Source organism: Odocoileus virginianus, chromosome 33 (assembly GCF_023699985.2).
Source record: "Odocoileus virginianus isolate 20LAN1187 ecotype Illinois chromosome 33, Ovbor_1.2, whole genome shotgun sequence".
Lineage (NCBI taxonomy): Eukaryota > Metazoa > Chordata > Mammalia > Artiodactyla > Cervidae > Odocoileus > Odocoileus virginianus.
Genome location: NC_069706.1, coordinates 5,967,090 through 5,989,992, shown reverse-complemented (window position 1 = coordinate 5,989,992; position 22,903 = coordinate 5,967,090). Strand labels below are relative to the sequence as shown.

Genomic DNA, 22,903 nt, shown 5'->3' with positions numbered 1-22,903 from the left:
CCTCTCACTTCTCAGGCTCAAATGCATTCACTCATTCATCCACTGCACATTTTATTTTAGTTGGACAACTACTATGTCTCAGACTTTCTTCTAGGCATGGTGGGTAGAAGAAAACAGAAATGAAGGCGTCTCTGCCACCATGTTGCCTGCAGTCTAAAAGGTCAGGACAAGCCTAGTAAAAGCTCCCTCTAAACCATCTGATGCTTAACAAATTTTACAAGTAAAATTAACACGATATTTACTTTAACAAATATTAAAAGTAAATTAACAAGAGAGCACTCAGAAGTAGGGTCCCAGGCAATAACAGAAAGTCATCATCTTTTGCCTTTTTTCAGCCGAGATCCATCAGCCAGGACCACAGTAGGCCAGGAAGAGCAGAAACGGCAATGACACCTTTTCTTCCCCCAAACTCTTTCAGGAGCCAGAAAAGTTCTAACCACAGGAGCGCTTTCCCAAGCCTATAACAGGCTCAAGAATGGAACTGGGGGTCCTGTGGAAAAACCCCTCTCTAAGAGTTTCTTCCTGCAGCAGGTCTGCTCATTGCCCCCAGCCTAGTGTGGTTGAAGGCCGAGGCCAGGGCCCTCCTGGGCTATTGTGCCTGAGAAATGACCCCCTCTGACGCAGCCCCTCTGAACCGGCCCAGGCCAGGCAAGCCACATCAGATAGACAGTCCCAGAGGAAACACCCAGCCCTGCCAAGTTCTCGTGGGGCAGCGCGCGGGGAAGAGGAAAACTTTACTGATGAATGGAATTTTCTTTGCCTTTCTTCAGTGAATTAAACAGCACACTGGGACACCTCTCCCCGTCCATCAAAAAGGTCTCTACAGAAGGGGCGATTACACCCACACTTTGTCATCTCTGCTCATTCACAGGACAACCTCCTCTGCGCGTCGCGCCGACGAACCAACCTGATTTTGTTTACAAGGCTGCAATTTCTCTTCCAGAAGACTATTATTTGCCTGACAAACGACACTGTTTTCATCCGGCCAAATATGAATAAACAAGCATTACGTTTTCTCTTGGGGGCAGAGAGCCTGGTTAAATGAATCAGAAAACCCTAAAAAAAGATTGTCTACCCTCCGTCCATCAGTTACTGGACAATTACTCAAGGGCCGGCTGCAAGGAAAACAGATGGCGCAAGTGCTAATAGGATGGGCTTTCTGGACTCGGGCAGAGGCAGGAGCCGCCGGGTGTGTGTTCTGACACGGGGAACCGCCACGAAATGGCAGGCAGAGCTGCCGGATGGTGCAGGACTCGGGTCTCCGGACTGACAGATGCTTCCAGTTTTTAGGAATGAATGCTGGATGAAATATTCTCCAGGCTGACATGGCCCAAGGAACCCTGTAGTGCTCCCCCACCCTGCTTCGCCACAGGTCCCTAAAAATAGAAGAGACAGAGGCTGAACCTCGGCCCACCTGAGATATGGGCCTTTTACGAGGCAGACAAGAGCCCAACAATTTATGTCTTTTCCCCTTCATTGGAAAAATCGGAGAAACTAGGAAAATTGGTTAACTAGCCAGTTTATGACATGCGATCTCTCTACAAAGAGACACGAGGTCCTCGATTCTATCAGAGAGCCACCCAGGCTTGGGAATGAGCTCATTCCAGCCACTTAAATTCCTTAAACAATTCAGACATGAAGATAATCTATCCTAATTCTTTTCTGCATTATTGACACTATTGACTCCCCCCGATCCACAGCACGATCTAATAAATCAACACGGGATTAAGCCGAGAAGAAAGAAGGTGATAAAATGCCATTTGGTCCTCTATAAATCATCAGATGAAGCAGCACGAGGTAAGTAACTAGAAATGAGAATTGAACTTCTCTGCGCAGCCATCATTGTTACGGCCTCCCTAGCGTGTCCCAAATTTATAACCGCGGCAAGTGCACGGGGGTGAGCGCCCCCCACCCCCAACTCCGTCCTCACTGCCTTGGTGTAAGAACCATCTTCCTGGCGACTGGGAGCTGAGATCCGCTTGCTAATTAAAGACAGAAAGGGTTGATATGCAGGTTTCAGTTCAACCGCTTTCGATCTGAAGATGTCCATAGTGAGCAATGACTTCATTTACCAGGAATTACCCTTTGTACAAACCACTTCACTATTTAAAACAAACCACATGGATCATCATTAAGTGGGGGAAAATGACCGATCGGATATTGACAGTGGCCACCGTCCACTTCAGGGGACCCCCCTGTCCCTCTCCTTTAATGTGGAATTTAAGCATTTGACTTGTTTTCACATTGAAGCTGATAAAAAGGTTCTCAGTGAAAAGGATCTGACAGATGAGAAGCTTTCTTAGAACAGGACTGGGAGACACAGATGGGGGTTTAAGAAGAGGGGAAAATGAAGTTAATATGCTACTGATCCTCTCCCAGGGAGTTAGAACTGAGTGTAAAACAGCTCTAGGGGAAATGTGGCATGCAGTGTGAGTCAGGCAACAGACCTTGTCTGTTCTGTCCATATGCTTACCATACCTTACCAGGCAATGCTCTTTGGCGCATGCCCTGTGACTTCAGGATGGACATCAAGTATCTCTTTTCGTTGTTGTTGTTGTTATGAAGAATGGGTGTGTGTGGTTGTTTTCTATTTCTCTGTGAAAAACACTACGTATTTCTCTTTTGACCCTGCTTGTAGTAAGCCCCTGAAATTCTGAATCTGTATTCAGAATTTTCCCTCCAAGTCAGACTGTTGAAATGGGTACCCGCTTTGGAAAGCTGGGAAGAGTCTGTACTGGGGAGGTGTGAGTTTGAAGTTCACCTGAGAGAAGTAGGTTCACCACCAAAGAAGACACCAGATAAAGATGCTGCAGCATGTCAAGAATGGAGGCTGAAGCAGAAACTTGCTCTGGATGTAAGACCGAACCCAGAACTGTTACAAAGCTTGCCTGTCCCTTCCACCTTAAAAATGGTCCAGGGCCCCAAGATCGCCGCTCTACCCTAGAGGAATACAGATGTGGGTACATCTGTATGTGATGACATCATTGGCCTCGAGATCTAGATGCCAAAAGGACCACTTGACATGATCCCAACCGTAGTAACATCTCTGATGTAAAAAGAGAGGAAAAAAAAGGAAAAAAGAAAGAAATTGTAACTGCAGGAAAATACTCATCTAAAGCAGAGTCACTGGGGAATAGCGATCAATGAAATGGAATAAGTCAAATAATTTCAACACCAAAGTTGCCTCTTCTGTGGCCTGAATAAACAAGTTTGTTTTCTTTTTTGTTTTTTGTGGCAAAATGGTTATGTCGTTTTCACTTGGTCATTCAGGGTAAACACGATTCTGAGGTATCCAGATTGATTTTTGCTTTTATGAGTTGTCTTAGGAACAAATCTGGGAGGGTTTAGGAAGAGAGGTGAGATGTCAAGGCTAAGGCAAAGAAAACGGATGACGAAGTCATTTTCCTTCAATACTGGATGAGAAAGAAGCACCATTATAAGATTCATTCCAGGAAAATGTATTTTAAGGAGGACTCAGGGGTCCCTAATCAGAGTGTGTGCCTTTAGAAAACAGAATGATAATGTTTCCAAAATAAGAGTCGTGTTTTAATTATGTCCTTATGTAACTGGTGATCTGAATGACCAAGACTTCTGAAATATGTTTATTTCTAAATAATAATAAAAGAAAAATGTCTCCAATGAAAGTGTCATTTATCATCAGTATGGCCCGATCCAGCCATCTGATCAGCTTTGAAAATACAGATTTAGCCCTCTGATCATCAAAATTAAATAGAGATGCAGTGATAGTTACAGATTAATAGCAGATAGAAAACACCGTAGAGACGTACAGATAGGAGACGTATAGATGGTAGCAGTAAGTGGTTCGTGGAGACTGAAGTGAACTCTTTCACACCCTTCATCAGCCAACTGTCTGGACTGCTAAATAAAAGCAATGACATGAGACGTGTCCACAGACTATCACGCCAGCCGTGGTGAGGAGAGATGACCTGAAGATAAAGCTCTCCCACCCTGAGAGGGAGCCTTTAGCGAGGTGGAATGTATGGCTGGAAAACCTACCAGACAGGCAAAAATACATGTCTGCCTTACTATACTTCAGGCATTAAGTGAAACTCAGGAAAAATGCACACACACAGACACACACACACACATACACACACCGCATTCTGATGTACGTCGGCATCACCTTATCAGTGCTTTCACAGAAAGAATTATAAGCCCTTTCAGAGACTGGGGAGGGTGCCTTCCACGGTGCATGTCAAAGCCCACCTCCATCTACTGCCATATGGAACCACAATGCTGATTCGGTCACTTCTAAATATTTGTGATGGCTGCCAAGATCCCCCTTGAGCCACCCCTTTCTAGAGCAGGAATGTTTCTCCCCCTCCTCCAAAGACACTGCCTGACTGATGCTAAAAAACCCTGCATTTCTCCTAGATAACTTGTCCTTTGCGAGGCAAGAATAACCTCTCATTCAAAGTCACTGCCTTCTTTCCTAAGTTGTGCCCCCTAAGCAAAGCAATTTAACAACCTAGAAGGAAGAAACATGAATTTATTCTTTAAAAAGAAAAAAAAGGAACATGCACAAAGAAACCGTGAGCACATTGAACACTTGTAGTATTTTACTTGCTAGGTAATGCTTCTCAAATTGATTAATAAATAACATGAAAGAAGTGAATATGGCAGGCAAAAGATCAACTCATATTAATAATTTGATTAAATTCAGCTGAGGTTTAGCATCTGTAGAAAGCTCCTTAGGAGAGTCTTCTGGTGGGTAACTGGTATAAAACACACACACCCAACACACACACACACACACACTCACAGCAAAGGCACAGAAATGGTAGAAGCAGATGAATCATATCATATGTTACCAATAACCTCTTGGGAAATGTTTCCTGGCACAACTTTCTTCATGACAAACGGGATAAAATACTATTTAAAAGGATAAACCAGTTTCGCCCTAAGATAGTAAAACAACGAGAAAAATAAAAAAGGTTGTTCTCCAAAAGACTTGAAAGAGAAAAAGCGCCTAAGAAATATTTTTTTTCTGGAGGCAACCAACTTGATGACAAATTATCCAGATGTTCAAACAGAATCTTGACATTTTATGAATACGCAGGGTCTTTGGAGCACGAGGCCCCTTGGAACACTTGTAAAGGAAGTTTAGTCAACCACAACCACACACACTTAACACATGGGACTCTTGAAGGGAGTCAATGGAAAAACAGATTAAAAGACTACAATCAGGTTAACTCTTCCTAGAGCAGGATCCGTGATCCTGGGAAGGGAAAAGGATTCCTTCAACTCTGCCAGTTCACATCCACAAGCCCTGTCCAGTGAGACAGAGCTGGGCTAGTCACCCCACAAGGCAATACTGACCCTGGTTCCCAAGCCTTGGAACCAAGTTAGGCGGTCGCCCTACTAGTAAAGAAAGAAAGAAAAAAAAAAAAAAACCCAGAAGGTCCGAGGGAAACACCCAGAGAAAGACAAGAGAGAAGCAGAGTGAAAGATTCTGAAATAGACACAGAATGGAAAATAAAACGCAGAACCCAACAAGACCGTTAAGGGAGCGTGGGGCGGGGGGGGCGGGGGGAGCCTTTATCCATGCCAACAAAGACTGCATCCTAAACCACTAGCCTTCATCACAGCATCCCCTGTGAGTTTACACGCAGGTTCCAGGGCTGACACGCTCCAGAAAGCCGAAGGCTCGGATCCCCAGCGGGAGGAACATAGCATAACCCAGACAAACTTAAGGAAACAAAAATACTCAGCACCTACCCACCGACATATATGTTTTTTGCACTCCTTATTAAAGCGGCTGAATGAAAACTCCAAACACCCAAATGCCTCCGCAAAGATCCAAACTCTTAGCATCAAAGAGGTCTTAGGCTCAGATCGCCACCGGACGCACGGACACGAGAAAGAATGCGAGTGATTAAAAAAAAAAAAAAAAAAATGCAGTTTGCAATTTTAAACTCCCGATACCCAGGTTCAGCTTCAGGCGTTCAAAGTACCCAGAGAGCAGCAAACACAGCCAGGCGCGGGGTGTCCGGGCTCCACGGAGATCTAGGGGCTCCGTTCCCACCCCTCCGGTCCAAACGCAAGCATCCCCCGTTTCCCAAACCCATCCAAGGTACCAGAGCGCTTCGCAACGACTCGGGTACCCAGGCCGCCGCCGCCGCCGCCGCCGCCGCCGCCGAGCCCCGGGGAAGCAGCCACCAAGGGAAGAAACGCGCGCCTTACCTGCTGTAAGTACATAAAAGTCAAGGCACACGAGAGCTGGGGACACAGACCCACGTTGGGGAGCGCCACGCAGGTGGCCCCCGTCAGAGGATGCTGCATACTGGCGCCCGCCGAGCACGAGTGGGCACGCTCGCATGCAATCGCCGCTGCTCTTTGCCTGGCCGCTACAATTTTTTTTTTTTTTTAATTTTGCTGATTATCTAAGTCAAAACCCGGCGCCTGTCTCCCTTCTCTCTCTCTCTCTCTCTCTCTCTCTCTTTCTCTCTCTCTCTCCCTCCCCCCCGCCGCACCCCGCGCGTCGGTCCGTCCCCCCTCCCTCGCTTTCCTTCCCGTAGGTTGTGCTAGATCCCGGCGGCGTTCATCTCTGCCTCCAACTAAGACACTTGAGAGGGCCGGGCAACTATTTTGTTCCTTTCGTGGCTGGAGCTGGTTTGGTTTTTTTTTTTTTTTTCCCCCCCTCTTCTGATTGTTGGGCCTGCTTTCTGAGGCCCCGGAAAGTGGAGGGTGTCCCCTGGCCCCCCCGCCCCCGCGAAGATGGGAAAATCAGCAAAGGCAACTTCTATGGAAGGTAGAGGGGGGCGGAGGCCCTCCGGGAGACGCTGAGTAGTGGTGGGGGGCCGTGGGGGTGGGGGGGAGGATAGAGCTAAGGGCGAGAGAGAGGGAGGGGAGAGAGAGGAAAAAAAAGAGAGAGAGAGGGAGAGATTTAGACTCACACCGAGGCTCAAGCCGCTGATGCTGAAGCCGCGTCTCCTCATTTGTCAAATGGGTCCAGGGGCAGGGTTTTTTTTTTTTTTTTTTTTTCTTTTTTTTCCCTCCCCTTTGCTTTTTTTGTTTTTTTTCTTAACGACTCACCAAAATTCAAATTGTGTCTGCTAAAAATCTCCGCGGGGCGGGCGAGGAAGCGATCGAGCGCCCCACACCGCCAGCATCCAGGCAGGCTGGACAATTCGTGCGATGGGAGCTGGGACCCAGAGTCTAGATGTGGGGTGGCGGCGGGGTGTTTGCCCGGCTTGGTTGGGCAAATAAACATAGAAATGGGATTCCCCCTCGTGGGAGTGCCGGAAGGACGCCTAGGGGCTGGGGGGCGGGAGGGGGCGGCCAGGGGGAGCTGGGGGCTGTTGCGGGAGCTCGAGGCAGGGAGGTTGGAGAGGGTCCCCGCACCCCGGTCAGGGCGGCCCAGGCGGCGCTGCACCCCCAGGGCGTTCGGGGCGCCGCTTTTTGCTCTGCGCCTCCCCTTGGCTGAGCCAGCAGCGGGGCGCACACCGCCCAGCCCGAGACTGGAGATGGGAGAAACCGCCCTGGATGGGGCTGGGGGCTGGCGCGGAAATCAAGCCCCTGTTCGAAGACCACCTCCACCGCTACGGCCAATTCAAGGGGGCTTCTCTCTGCCTAGGATCCCCGCTCTCCTCAAATTAATAAACGCGCAGGGTGGGCAAGTCCGGATTTGATCAGCGATGACTCTGTGGGCTGCAGCCCCGAATAAACCCGGACCAGGGTTTATTTATTTTATTTTCCTGCCTGGCCAGCCCTCCTCGGGCCAACATTAGCATTCCACTCTTGCAAAGGGGCTCCCCCCTCCCCTCTATTTTATGAAGTAATAATTATTCATTAGTAGATTTCGTTAGTCTTTATGCAATAAAATAGGATGTGATCTGCAAATCAAAAGAAAATATTAAGACTCTAAGGAGTCCTTGGTCCCCCATGCGGTGGGGGCGGGGTGGGGGGGAGGAGGGGAAGCACATTCTGGGCGGCAGGAAAACGATCAGAAATAGTAGTCCTATTTTGTGATATAGATTTGGACCCAGCAATTGGGATTTTCTTTTTCAGAGCAAGAGGCTGCCTCAACAGGATCTCTTTTGATTGTTGGGTTCCTTGCAAGAAGCCTTGCCGGGGTGGTGGGTGCGACTGCCCTGAAGGACAGGGTGGGGGGCTGGCCACCGGGGGCAACTCCACTGACCTTTCTGGGAGGCTCATGGGGACGCTCGGCCAAAGGACAGTTTCCCAGGCATCAGCTTCACCAGGCACAACTCACTCTGCAGGCTAATCAAAATGCTTTCCAAAGAAAAGGCAATTAATTACACCACAGCTCCATGTTTTGTTGCTCTGTTTTGAGACACCATCAGTAACCAAGTCTTAGCTCGGCCAAACACTAGGCCCCGACCCGGCTGTTGCCTGGCTGTTTGCTTTCTATCCCTCACCTTGCAAAACCAGTTTCTCCAACACCCTGGGACTCTCACATTCCCCTCAGTTTAGAGGGGGCACGGTAGGATGCTAAACCCTAAGCAGAAGTTTGTCTGAAGGATTAAGGGAGAAGAGACGGGTATCTTACACTGCTTTTTTGGGGGGTGGGGGTGGGGTGGTGGCAGTGATTGTTTGAAAAATACCTGCTATACTTTGTCTCAGTTTATCAGACAAGATCTGATTTACAAATAAACTGGTTCAATTTTTTTTCTGTCTTTTCTTGCTCTCTGCCTGTCTTTTTTTTTTTTTGTAAAATTTTGCAATTCGCAAAATCCAAGGGAAAACCATCCCACAAAACACAATCTGGAATAAAAGGTCAAAGATTCTGCCTATCCCATCCTTCCCCTGTCCTCCCCATCCTCTCCTTTTGCCTTAAGCAATCTGCTGTACTGACAGGGGTTGGTCCTGCCTGCCTTCATTTTTTTTTTTTTAATCCCTTGCTGGCACTGGAAAAACCTGCAAAGGCCCCAAGAAGAGGACAGAATTTCCCCCTCAGCTCATTTTCATAAGAAACACGATAAATAATACATGGCACTTTAATAAGACCTTATCTGAATGGTTTAATGAAAAACAAATACATTATGTAAGGAACCAATAACTGCTCTCAGCTGCACTGAGCCAACACTAGTTTGCCCGTCCGTATTTTTCTCCCCAAAGTTGAAAACTCTCCGTGGTGATTGGATTCCTACAGACCCTTTTTGCCATAATGACTCCCACTTTCCCCCTTAGACTTAGGTCTCGCAGCCGAGCGAACTGGAAGCCGGCAAAGGGAAACCGTAGGATCCAGACCACATAAACGCGTCTCAAGATGATTCGGGGCCAGGCTGCATTCACTGGATAACCAAGTCAGAACATCCCTGCACAAGTACATGCGAACACATTCATGCAAACCTGACTACACACATAGACACGTACACAGCCCATCAACACGGATATAGGACAGGACAGGAAAGATTTTGCAGTGACTGACAGATGCACACAGCATCGGGTGACCCCAAATCAAATGGTAACTTCCCAGCTGCAACTATGGCTCAGTGGAAAAAAACTCTGCTAGCCTTTTAAGCAGTGTCTGGGGATGCTGAATTTGAATTCCATCTCAACAGAGACTCAGAGAGAGCCACATCAATGCTACTAGCTCCCAAATGATTCTTCTATTATACATGAATAAATGGGAGACGCAGGGGAAAGAAAATACTCCTCTCTCCCTACAAAGAATGCCTGGGCACTCAGTGTCACTTGGGTGTATATTCTGAGTCACATTCAAGGGCCGCCCTCCTGCTTTTTCAACAACAAGGAGCCGTCATGGAATGCTTACCCCGTAGGAAGCAGAGAGTGTGCAGGAAAATAATGAATAATGCCGTCTTCAGATGGAACTTGACCCACACAACAGTGTTGGAACTTTTTCCTTCACTCAAATTTGCCATCTCTTCAGAATAATAAAAGAAACATTTTTTTTTTGCTTTACTCTCTTTCATAATCCCGTATTCTAACTTTCTAAGACTGTCAAAAAGCAGGTATTCAGCTAAAGAAAGATTTTCTATGGACGTTGCCCTGCCTCAGAGTAAAAAAAACAGAAAAAAAAAAACTTCAGTTAGACAGAAGGAAGGACTTATTGATCTTAAATGCAATTTTCCACTCAAAGGCTAGGCAAGAAGTGACTGAGAAGTATTTTATTCTCACTTCCAGATTTTGATACGGCAACAACAATCTTCAGGAGAGTGAGAATGAAGTCTCTCTAGGGAACTGGTTGTTATTATTATCTCTATCGCAAGCACATTGAGTCACCTACTTGTGCAACCAGTTGAACAATATTTAGTGGGTGTTGGTTACACTCCGGCACTGATCTCGTCCCTAAGGCTGCATCAATGGGAGAAGGCAAAGATCCCTGACATCACACGACGCACATTCTGGTGGAAGTGTCATTAGCACAGAACAAAGATAAGAGTCTGTCGACTGTAGAGAATACAGAAGGTGACGAGTGCTGCGCAAAAAAATAAAAGAACAGGATCACGGAGTCAGGGACACCAAAGATAAGGAAGTTTGGGCAGGTGGCAGTAAATACTGTATAAAGTGGTGCTCATTCTGCAGATGGAGTTTCAGCTTGACAGGTACACACCACTTTGTTTAAAATGGATAACCAACGAGGACCTCCTGTGCAGCACAGGGCACTCTGCTCAATATTCTGTAACAACCCAAATGGGGAGAGAATTTGAAAAAGAATAGACACATGTATAACTGAATCGCTTCGCTGTACACTTGAAACGAATGGAACATTTTTAATCAAGTATGCTCCAATATACAATATGATGTTAAAAAAAAAAAAGAAAAAAAGAAAAGCCTTCTTGCATCCTCTCCCTTTCCACTCCAGTCACCAAGCCCCAGGTTTTCCTAATGTTCTCCTGGGTCAGTCCGCTGAGAGTGGTGGTGGGAGAGTTTGACCCTATCAATGCATAAAAGTGGGGAAGATTCCCACCTGCAATGTTGTCCATTTGAAGTGCAGGGTTTAATACAGTGTCTGATATATTGTAGGGACTCAAAAAATACTGCATTAAGGGATGGGTGAATGGATGGGTAGATAGATGGATGGATGGATGGATGAATGAATAACATTCATTCACAACAGCAATTTGGAGCAAATGACTTCTAGCTATGTCTTTCTTTTCAAAAAACACAGATTCTGAGTTTTATTTACTTTTTAGCTCTCTCTATATTAAGCTGGCTTCTTGGCCTCTAGAATGAGGTCTCAGCCCCTGATGGTCCCTCTGGCCTACCCTGGTGAAGCCCTACTTCTCAGACAGCTCTTTTGGAAAAGGCGTCCCTGCTCCGTGGCACGGAGTTGGTGGACCAGGGGTTCAGCAGGGCTCAGAGGATGAGCACGGCATTCTTTCAGAGTAAAGAGCTGTGTCTCAGACAGATTGGATTCCAACCATTCAGACACAATTGCTTTGCATGTAATGATAGGATTGAGGCTGGAGATCAGAGTCCACTTCTGAGTCAAGGACCCTCGAACTCCACGTGCTTTCCAGCCTGGGTGTGCAGTGTCAGCGAGTTCAAGTTTAAAAGAGCAGACACTCAAGTACAAGGATGCTCAGTTCACAACTAGCTCCCATCACACAAGCTCTTTTCAAAATTACACTGGCTGTTTAGAAGAGTTAACTATGATCCTTTGTCCATAAGATGGACATCAATTAATAAATAAAATCAGCTAGTTTAAAATGAAATGTCTACTACCTAAAAATGATATCTTTGTGGAGAAATGGGGCGTCTTCAGCACATGTGTTAAGAGTTAAAACTGGTACCGTACCAGAGATGACAGGCAGCATTGACTCTCAACATTTCAAATATACTTATCCTTCAACCTAATTATTCGAGCTCTACATATGGGTCCTGTAAGAAATTCCTGAGATGGGCACAGAGATACACATACTGGGATAATTTTTTCAGCATTGCTTGTAAAAGCAAATGAACAGAAGCAATGGAAGAACACTTTAGAGTGTGACACACACATACAAAAAAGCTGTTAGAAAGAATGAGGGACATCTAGGTGTCTTTCCCTGGAAAGATTTCTAAGAAAGATCTTTAAGAAGTTTCATGGCATAGATGATTAATTTCACAAATGAAGGGACTTCCCTGGTGGTCCAGTGGTGAAGAATCCGCCTTCCAAGGCAGGGAACACAGGTTCGATCCCTGGCTAGGGAACTAAGATCCACATTGTCATTTTGTTCAGTCACTCAGTCGTGCCCAGCTCGGTGTGATCCCATGGATTCTATCACGCCAGGCTTCCCTGTCCATCAACGGGCTTCAGAGCAACTAAGCCGTTGCTCTGCAACAACTGAGCCCAAGAACCACAGCTAGAGAGTCTGTGCGCTGCAGTGAAAGATCCCGCAAGAAAGTGAACTTCAAGTCATCAAACCTGAGGAATTCAGAAGTCCAAGTTCATTTTCCTGACACAACATATCTCATTAAAAGTACCTCGAAAACATCAAGTAGGTAGATAGATGTTGATACACTGATATATACGTATACCTCCAATGAAAAAGAAAACCAAAGTCAAAGTTGTTTTAATCATGATCATGAATATAATGCTCATTTTAATGAGAAATAGAAATTTTGTAGGTGATCATTTCTGTCCAGTGAATATTGCAAAGCAATGTGGACTTAAACACTCTTAAACTTAAGGTCTTTGTGTTTATTCAGAAAGACGAGATGGATACCAACTCTTTGTTAAGTAAAGTCACCAAAAATGATAACAAGGCATAAATATGCATGTTAAAAAAAAAAAAAGAAAGAAAGATCCTGCATGATGCAACCAAGACCTGACACCGTCAAATAATAAATAAATGTGCTAAGTTGTTTCAGTCATGTCTGACTCTCTGCGACCCCATGGACTGTAGCCCACCAGGCTCCTCTGCCCATGGAACTCTTCAGGCAAGAAAACTGGAGCGGGTTGCCATGTCCTTCTCCAAATAAGTAAATAAATATTTTTCTTTAAATTTCATACGTGAAAACCAAATTAACCAGACAGCAACAAAAACCATCTCTTTATGCATGTGTGTGTGTGCACACGCACAGGTGCACATAGAGACATACACATAGGCATCTGTGGAGGTCTGACTATAAACACATGTGTATACACACATCTGAAATGCATATGAAAGGATCTGAAAAGGTGCAAGTGGTAAATTCAGTTACAACTAGAGGAATGAGGTAGAAAAGGGAGGTGGGGGACTTCCAAATTTTACTCTCTGTGGATGTGTGCTCTTTGAATTGTCACAAGAATGGATTTGTGCAGGACTTTTATAATAGAATTAAAAAAAAATTATACTGCTACACCGATGGCTCAGTGGGTAAAGAATCTGCCTGCAATGCAGGAGACACAGGTCAGGAAGGTGCAGGTCAGATCCCCGGGTCAGGAAGATCCTCTGGAGGAGGAGAATGGCCACCCACTCCAGTATCTGGCCTGGAAAATCCCGTGGACAGAGGAGCCTGATGGGTTACAGTCCAAAGGGGCACAAAGAGTCGGACACAACTGAGCGATAACACTCTCATGGTACGACTACTAACACTACTTCTATTATCTTTGTTGTCACCGTGAAGAACTCGGGTTACATGTTCCTAAGGAATACTTCTCTAAATAGTGGTAAATTTCCCTGGCTAGGCCACAAAAACCTGCTTAAACACACTACCAACTAGGAATAGCCTAGATAAATAGGCTAAGTCGCATCAGTCATGTCCGACTCTTTGCCAGACCGTGGACGGTAGCTCACCAGGCTCCTCGGTCCATGGGATTCTCCAGGCAAGAATACTGGAGTGGGTCGCCTAGGTATATACAGCCACAACACAAACAAGAAGCACACGTATCTTGACAGCCACACAGGGTTCCAGCAACTTAGGACCTCACCTCTGTTTATTACCTCGCTTCTTAGCAACCAGGTCTGCAGCTGACCCAGACAAAAATGCAAACAAAAGCCCCAGCCCCACCACCTCCTCAGGTGTCAGCGCTGCTGAGAAGCAGACCAGTGAGCAGGAAACCTGACAATGCTGCTCCAGGCTCTCAGGGCCAGAATCGGTTTGTGACCCCAGGAGGGACTGATTTGCACACCCCCACTTCCTAGGGGGAGAGGTGGTGTGTCTTGGTCCCAGGCTCAGCATATAGTTCAGGGAGATCTTTATGACCTACAGAATGAGTTGCTTGTTTTCTGTTCCTGCTCAAACACCTCTTCCCTGCAGGCCCCCTTCCTCTCACTGCCACCTCCCTGCCCGCTAGCTGGTGTCCTCACAGAGGGCAAGCCTGCAGCAATGGACAAGCCTTCCCCACTGTGTTGATCTGCTCTGTGCCAGCCACCGGAGCTTCTTCCTCTGCCTCTACTGCATCGAGACTCTCTGTAAACTGTCCTGGATTTCAGCCTGCACCCCAAAGAAAGACCTGGAGAGTCCCAGGGCTCGGAAAATAACTGCATGGTCTGACCCTCTCGCGGCCAAGGGAAGACGACAGAGCTCACTGTCATAGAAGTACCATGATGCCCGTGGTGGATGTATTTACAGTATTCCAGCTCCCAGAAACATACAAGCTGGGTCTCTATTCAGGAAGTGCTACCTTCAGGGTCTATTCAGAGGGCATGCAAAGTAACCACTCTATGGCTCAGTTCTTTTATCTGTAAAACTGTTAGTTGCTCAGTAGTGTCTGGCTATTTTGCAACTCCATGGACTGTAGCCTGCCAGTCTCCTATGTTCATGGGTTTTTCCAGGCAAGAATACTGGAATGGGTTGCCATTCCCTCCTCCAGGGGAATCTTCCCGACACAGGGGTCTGGGGTTAACTCTGGGTCTCCTACATTGCAGGTAGATTCTTTACCATCTGAGCACCAGGGAAGCCTCTTATCTTTAATAGGGGGTTAATAATAGCCCCCTCACAGAACTACAATGATTCTCAGATTTTTTTCCTCCCTAATTCATGTAATAACTTTTATCACAATAAAAGTTTGAAAACAATGAAGGAGGTTGCATGAAATTAATGGATGAATTTTATTTTATTTTTTTGGTTCAAGTTAGTATATTTGCACATAGGCACAAACGCACACACACATACAAACTCACACACACCATCTGTTCTCATCATCATCTCATAAAGGAAAGGGCATTTTGTACCCAAAAGTAAGAAGGACAGATCCTCAAAATAAAGGACAGCCTTTCAAATGGATTAAATTTAGGTCTATTAAAAATTTCACTAAATTGCCCTTAATTTTCTCGTTTAGCTGCAGACTGCTGAAAATGTCATTACGGAATCAGATGAATGGGTGGATCCATTTGGGAACCACTGAGAAAACGAGTGTAAAGTGCTTCTTAGCAAGGGCATCAGCACCCCAAAAGTCAACAATAAATGTTACCGATTAAGGGGATGCTTGGAAATGATGAACAGTGAGAGACACAAGTTGGAATCACTAACCTCTTCACCCCCACAGACTCCCTGCAGTAGAACCAGCCAAATACCTTTCTCATTTCTGAGTTCCCTGAGCTACACAGCAGTGTGCCTTCCACAGGGGAGAAGCTTAATAAAGGTCATATGGATTGGATTGTTGGTTTCACTTTCCCCAACGACACAAGGGTTGCAGCCTGCTCATTCAGGGCCACCTGAAATGACGGCTCTGATGGGGGCATTGTGCACTTCTTCTGGATCATATGGGGCTTCCCTGGGGGTTCAGATGGTAAAGAATCCACCTGCAAGGCAAGAGACCTGGGTCTGATCCCTGGGTGGGGAAGATCCCCTGGAGAAGGGAATGGCAACCCCCTCCAGTATTCTTGCCTGGAGAATTCCATGGACAGAGGAGCTTGGCGGGCCATGGTCCACAAAGAATCAGACAGGACTGAGAGACTAACACTTTCAGCTTTTTTTATTTAACTTTCTGGCTCATATGAGGGCGTGTGGTGCAATGCAGAGGGTGGAATCCACCTCTTGGAGTCTCTCTTCTTGGGTGTGAAGTTCTAGTTCTCCCTCATTCTTCTGTGGATGCTATGAAATGTTGATGGAGTTATAAAAAGATCAGTTGCATTCAAAGAGGTGAAAGAATAAATGTTGTCTCTCAGTCATGTCCAACTCTTTGCCATGGACTGTAGCCCACCAGGCTCCTCTGTCCATGGGATTCTCCAGGCAGGAATACTGAAGTGGGTGGCCATTCCCTTTTCCAGGGGATTTTCCCATCCTAGGGATCGAACTGGGGTATCCTGTATTGCAGGCAGATTCTTTACTGTCTGATTCACCAGGGAAACCTCATTCAAGGAGGGAATGATGCTAATTTGGCATTCCTAAATATGTTGTTAAGAGATAAATTAACACAATGCCTGTAAGTTCTGAGGTTCGTGCCTACCATCTAGTAACCACTCATATAAACTAGTGACTATAATTATGACTTATTTTTCTACTCAATCCCCAACCAGCTGCTGAAAGAGGCATTCCTCTTTTTTGCCAACCAAAACTTACACAAACGAGACCAACAATATCAATACTTTCATGGACTGACTAACTTCAGATGCAAATGTTTTTGAGAATTTTTTTCAAATGACATAACATTCATACGAAAAGGTGTAGACGTCACCTTTCTGCCCTGATCCTCTGTACACACATTTTATTTAACCTTGCTAATGAATCAAACGAACACAAACTTTCACATTAGTCCTTGTCAACTAAATTCCTCAAGAGCTGAATCTCACAAAATGTCAGGTCAAGTTCTTGTACTATTTTTTGGAAACTGACTATGGTTAACACTTGTAATGAGATTGCTTATGGCCAGTGTAATAGATCTCTGTATCTATATAAACCTATATCTATCTATCTATCTATCTGCCAATCCTTGTTTACCCTATCTGTCTATCTCCTCACAAAACCCTGTGAAGTAGGTTTTACAGCTCCAATTTACAGAAGAAGAAACTGAAGTTGCAAGAACTGTATAGTCTTGTCTCTGTAATAAAGAATGAGGGATAGTGTCTTCAGTAAGTTTTGTTGAATTAAAAAGGCAGAAAGTATTCTTTCCATCACCATGCTATACCAGTAGTGGCAGAAATGCTGCTTACAAATTCATCATTGCCATCATCATCATCATCTTCTTTATCATTGTTTGCAATATCTAAACTTAGCAAGCACTTCTCCAAAGCATTATTCTTTGTCAATTCAGCCGCACAAGATTTCCTCTTCCAGGAATCTATCCTAGAGACCAGCTACCTAATTTTATAATGGGAATTTCCTAGATCTCTAGTCCCTATTTACTCGAGGGTGGGAGAAGTAAGTCCCGCCCCAGACTTCCCTGGTGGCTCAGTGGTAAAGAATCCACCTGCCAATGCAGGAGACACGGGTTCGATCCCTGGGTCAGGAAGATCCCCTGGAGAAGGAAATGGCAACCCACTCCAGTATTCTTGCCTGGAGAATTCCATGGACAGAGGGGCCTGGCAGACTGCAGTCCATGGGGTCGCAAAGTGTTGGATGCAATTGAACATGCATACATGGAGAGACTGTTCTATCAGGGCAGCCAAGTGACACTGGGTCAGGAGTGTCCCCAGACACAGCAGACAGAGCCCCCAGTTGAAAAAGACCCAGAGCAAGTGAATGCCTTAAGTGTCCAGAGGAGGTTTCCTGAAATGATCGGTTCCAGGAGGTGGTGCTGAGGGAGTGCAGAGTTTAGCACTTGAGAGGGTGGGAGTCTTGTCTCCGGTGCGCAGGACAGAATGTAAGCGCGTGGGACAAGGGACTGTAGGCAGCAGCGACAAAAACGGCTAAGCGGTGATTTCTCCTAATGAACAAGTGGGCGGAGAGGTCTACTTTGGGAAGCCTCCACACCCCACCCACTCTCTGTGTTGCGACTTTCTGCAAAGCTGAAGGCAAACAATGCCTGTAGAAGATTCTCCTTTTCCCCTGCAGTAAGCTTGGCTGCAAGGTCCTTTGACCCCCCGATGCGCAGAAAGATTTATCTTTATGTAACCAGAGTCACCCTCAAGCCTATCCGACGAGAAATGATTTTGTCTCTAACATCTCAAGCTCTGGAATCATCCCTTTTGACCTTAACACCCACCCTCCGCCCCGCCCCTGGCCCCGCCAAGGTCCTATCTTGGCACAAGGCAAGAACTTCCACAGGGATCCCCAGCAATATTGGCCCAGCTTCAAAACCTGGTGATTTCTGGCGGTGAGCTAGGAAGGATGTAAAGATTTGAAACAGAACTAGGTTAGTCTGCAAAAAAGTCACGTTGCAAATGGACCAGATACGAGCTAGAAGAGCTTCTTGGTTCTCAAGATCTCACTTCAATAGATACATGTCTCTGGAATTTCAACTCTTAGTCCCCAGACTGCAATGCCTAATTATGGGAAACTCACACTCTTACAACCTCATCTGACATTGTCACTCAGGTTTTTATATTACACGGAGTCTGAGCTCCATCCTAAGAACTCACAGTGAAGCTCAGCCTCTTGCCATATTCCATAAAACATCTACTCACGGAAGGCACATTTGAGTTTAGCAGACATCAAGACTGGGGATAGATACAAGGAAGAGAGAGAATAGGGGGAAACACGATTCTAGAAGGATCGGCATGAATCATCTTCTCGCAAATGACACTTGGCTATTCCGCCACCATCCACTACAATTAGACTCTCTTGGTCTCAGCGTTTCTAGGCCACACTTGTGGCCTATTTCCTCTTTCCCTTCCCACTGAGAGCCCAAGAGCAAGTTCCCATGCCCACCCCTTTGTCTCAAGTTTCCTTTTCCTTGAAGTGTTGACACCAGTTGACCTGTGCCTTAGAAAGAATCACCTTCTCACTCAAGTTTGTGTCTGTGTGTGCTCAGTCACTCAGCTGTGCCTAACTCTTTGCAACCCTATGGACTGTAGCCTGCCAGGCTCCTCTGTCCATGGAATTTTCCAGGCAAGAATACTGGAGTGGGTTGCCATTTCCTCCTTCCAGAGGATCTTCCCAACCCAGGGATGGAACCCATATCTCTTGCCTCTCCTCCACGGGCAGGTGGATTCTTTACCACCAGCACCACCTGGGAAGCCCAAGTTTGCATCAAGCCATTTTTCTAAACCCAAACAGAACTCTGCAGAAGATGTCTTATTGTGCCCACTGTCAAAACAGGCATATATTTGTACTCGGTTTCAGATAGAACAATCTGACACTCTATCAGGCACAGTGACACATTAAGAGGAAAACTACATATTTCCCTGGCTGGACCATACAGGTCTGTGGCAGAATTCTTACCTGCTTCATAAACTTGAGATCTCCATCAGAATCAGCTTGTGCTTTGTTAGGTCTCTTAACTCTTGTATCCCAATTGCCATCACCCTGAATGACCTACTTACTACGGTACTCTGCGCGTGGGAGAAGGGTTTGCAGCATCAGTGGGAAACCACTGCATCACTCCCTCCAAGAATCCTCAGCTCCCCTGCAGCCCTCAGGAATGATCATGTACCTCAAATTGCTTTCTGCATGTCTCAGTATAAAGGTCCTGTCCTCCTGGCTGTTTCAATACCCCCAAACAAAATGTTGTACATCCTGCTCTCTGCCTCTATGGACTTGCCTTTGCCTGTGGAAGCACCTCCCTCTTATTTACATAACCCTGAAACCCTAACATCTGCCCTTCACACCTCCCTCTGCAGCTTTGACTAGTCAATCCATCCCCACATTATATCAGTCTTAGCTCTCCCATCTCTTGACTATAAAGTCTCTCCATTTTCCATTGCCCTGTCCCAGTGCATCCTATTATTCTGTGTGTGTGTGTGCATTAGTCATTTAGTTGTGTCCGACTCTTTGCGACCCCATGGACTATAGCCCATCTGATTCCTCTGTCCATGGGATTCTCCAAGCAAGAACACTGGTGCGGGCGGCCATTCCCTTCCCCAGGGGATCTTACCCACCCAGGGATCGAACCCAGGCCTTCAGCACTGCAGGCAGATTTTCTACCATCTGAGCCACCAGGGAAGCCCCTAGCCTAGACTAAAACCACAACAAACAAAACAACAACGAAAGCTATGCTCTCCTAATTGGTTCCTTTTCTCAGCCTCAGATCGTCCCAATTCACACTCTACACTGATTTCACAGGAGAATTTTAAATATACAAAAATGGGGCTTCCCTGTTTTGGCTTAGAGGTAAAGAATCCCCTGCCAACGCAGGAGACCCAGGTTCAATCCCTGGTCCGGGAAGATCCCACGTGCTACTATGGGGCAACTACGCCAGTGCACGTTGACGACTAAAGCTTGCAAGGCCTAGAGCCCAAGAACCTCAAGGAGAGAAACCACAACCATGAGAAACGGGCGCACCATGATCAGAGAGGAGACCCTGCTTGCTGCGACTAGGGAAGAGCCCGAGGACCAGCAGAGACCCAGCGCAGACAAAGATGAATAAGCCACTATATAAGTAAATAAAGTCATAAAAAAGATATACAAAACAAGCACACCCATCTTCCACTCAAAAGACATCAGAGACCCTCCCCACCGCCAATGACCCGATAGCAAACACTTTAACGAGGCTCTTCACCTCTCATCTGGCAACAGAACGGGCACTTTCTCGAATGTGCCTCCCTCCCCTCCGGATTCTGGTCACTGCATACCTAGTCTTGTAATTGCGTATGCCCAGCGCATATTAAAACCTCTCCAAATATATGTTCCTTGGCTGAAACTGCTTTAATGATATGAGTGTACAAATCCCAGAATACCCAGGGTGTAATTAAATAAATAAGCCCGGGATGAAACACGCATCTTTGTATGGTGTGCAATGTCGAGATGGAGATGAAAGCTCCTATGTGCGTTTCACTTTATTCTTCACAGGGGCAGAGCTGGGTACATACTGATAGTGCTGTTACCCGCAAGGATGCTGAAACCCAGAGGGGTTATGTAAGCTTCCTGCATATAAATGGGACAGCCAGTGTGGAAGCAAGTTCCTTGTCGGTTTACTGTCTGTCTCCTGCTTCCCCATCCTTTGCACCCTGGCACTCACCTAGTCCACGAGAACTTTATTTTCCCTCTTCATGTTGCAGTCCCATCCCCTCAGAACAGCACCCGAACTACTGATGCAGAGGTTTGTTAACTGTTGGTCAAATCAATGAGAAAACGTGGGAGTGACAAGTCCTCCTCTACTTGGACGCCTCTGATTTCCATTGGATGCTCGCTAACTGATAGATTGATTGATGCATTCATTCATTCATTCATCAGATACCTTTTTTTACCTTTTTATTTTGCATTGGGGTAGAGCCGATTAATAAGGTAGTGACAGTTTCAGGTGGCCAGTGGAGGGACTTAGCCATACATATAGATACATCCATTCTCCGTCAAACTTCCCTTCCATCCAGGCTGGCACATAACACTGAGCAGAGTCCCTGTGCCTCACAGTAGGTCCCTTCAGTTATCCGTTTTAAATACAGCAGTGTGGACATGTCCATCCCAAACTCCCTAACCATCCCTGCCCCCCGGCCACCGTAAGATTGCTCTCTAAGTCTCATCAGGTATCTCTTGAATGAATTCACTGTGCCAAGCACAGTGCTGGAGATACAAATGATCAGTAAACAGGAGATGAAATTCACATTCTAGATGAACCTGATATTTGGGGATCACCTGGATTTTAAAAAATTATGTTTTGCAACTCTGGGTCAGCATATGAATCAGCATTTTCTCAACTTTCTGCAACAAGTTAGAACACCAAAGTGAATTGGATTGTGAGGCTAATTGAAAACAATATTAATTATCCATACTCCTAACTCCAATATTTGGTATTCATCAAAATAGCCTCATTTTCTCACTGATTGGCTTTATAATAAATGTTTCACATTTGAATTTATAAAATTCATCTCCACCCTGCTCCTTTCATCTCTTTTACAAATGTAGTTTCATGTAGAATTTATTTGTAAATGGGTTTTTACTGGGGTAAAATTATATATACAAACATACATACATACATATATACATTTGAGAACCTATGGTTTCCTGTGTGATACTAACACAGATATGAGGCTCTGATTATAGGCTCTCCTATGGGAAAAAAAAAAGAATTAAAAGGTCCTGTTCTGAGGCCATAGAGTTTCATCTATCCATTTACTGTCTTCTTGAGGGTGAAGCGGAGGATAATAAGAACAGGGGAGGCAGATCACCTGGTCCTGAATCTTGGGTCTCTTTTGTCCAGCTGGGTGACTTTTGGCAAGTTATTTATACCTTCTGGGTCATGGGGTTTTCATCTACAAATAAAAAGGGTATGAACATATTTTTTCACAATCTGAATAATATGGATAACATAATATCTGCAATTTGCTTAGTGAAACCCTCAGCATCTAGCAAATGCGCTATGTGTATTAGTGTCATAGCTATGATGATGGTGATGGTGCTGGTGATGGTGATCTGGTTGTTAACTGTGAACACAGGAACTGTTGTCATTCATCTCTCAGTCGTGTCCGATTCTTTGCGACCGCATGGACTGCAGCACACCAGGCTTCCCTGTCCTTCACTGTCTCCTGGAGTTTGCTCAGATTCATGTCCATGGAGTCAGTGACACCAACCACCCATCTCATCCTCTATTGCCCCCTTCTCCTCCTGCCCTCAATCTTGTCCAGCACTAGAGTCTTACCCGGTGAGTTGGCTCTTCGTATTGGGTGACCAATGCAATTGGCTTCTGTTGAAAAGACAACCCTATTCTCGTTGGCTGGAAAGAAAGAGGGCCATCCTCTTCCTTGTTTCCAGGAGAACCCTTTGCTAGTTCACTGTCCTGCCCTTCTCTCTTAACTCGAGTTTCCAGCTAAGGAAGCGATTGGAAGCCCTGTCACCACCGGATTCCCCCCAGCTTTCCCACCTCATATCTGGGCCACAGACATCTCTGAGGAGCCTCCCTCCTGCATCACACAGGAGCTGACACCACTGTTCTGCTGGGGAACTCTGGGGGACGTTAATATTTTATGACCTCTTTAGTGAAACACCGAACTCCAGGGTGCAGATACTT

General features: G+C 45.9%; 1 protein-coding gene across 23 annotated transcripts in view; it reads right to left on the bottom strand.

Moving 5' to 3' along the window:
* Positions 1 to 22,903, bottom strand: part of RBFOX1 (RNA binding fox-1 homolog 1) — a 2,345,672-nt gene that overhangs the window by 426,686 nt on the left and 1,896,083 nt on the right. For 3 of the 23 annotated variants that reach the window (XM_070460595.1, XM_070460583.1, XM_070460592.1), the window contains exon 1: positions 6,205 to 6,464. The exons of 17 other annotated variants lie outside the window; for them this stretch is intronic. In XM_070460595.1, the coding sequence (XP_070316696.1) occupies positions 6,205 to 6,303 (99 nt within the window). In that variant the 5' untranslated portion in view covers positions 6,304 to 6,464. Of the gene's footprint in view, positions 1 to 6,204; positions 6,467 to 22,903 lie in introns of those variants that run through there. 3 more of the 23 variants (XM_070460588.1, XM_070460582.1, XM_070460587.1) reach the window with 3 other exon arrangements.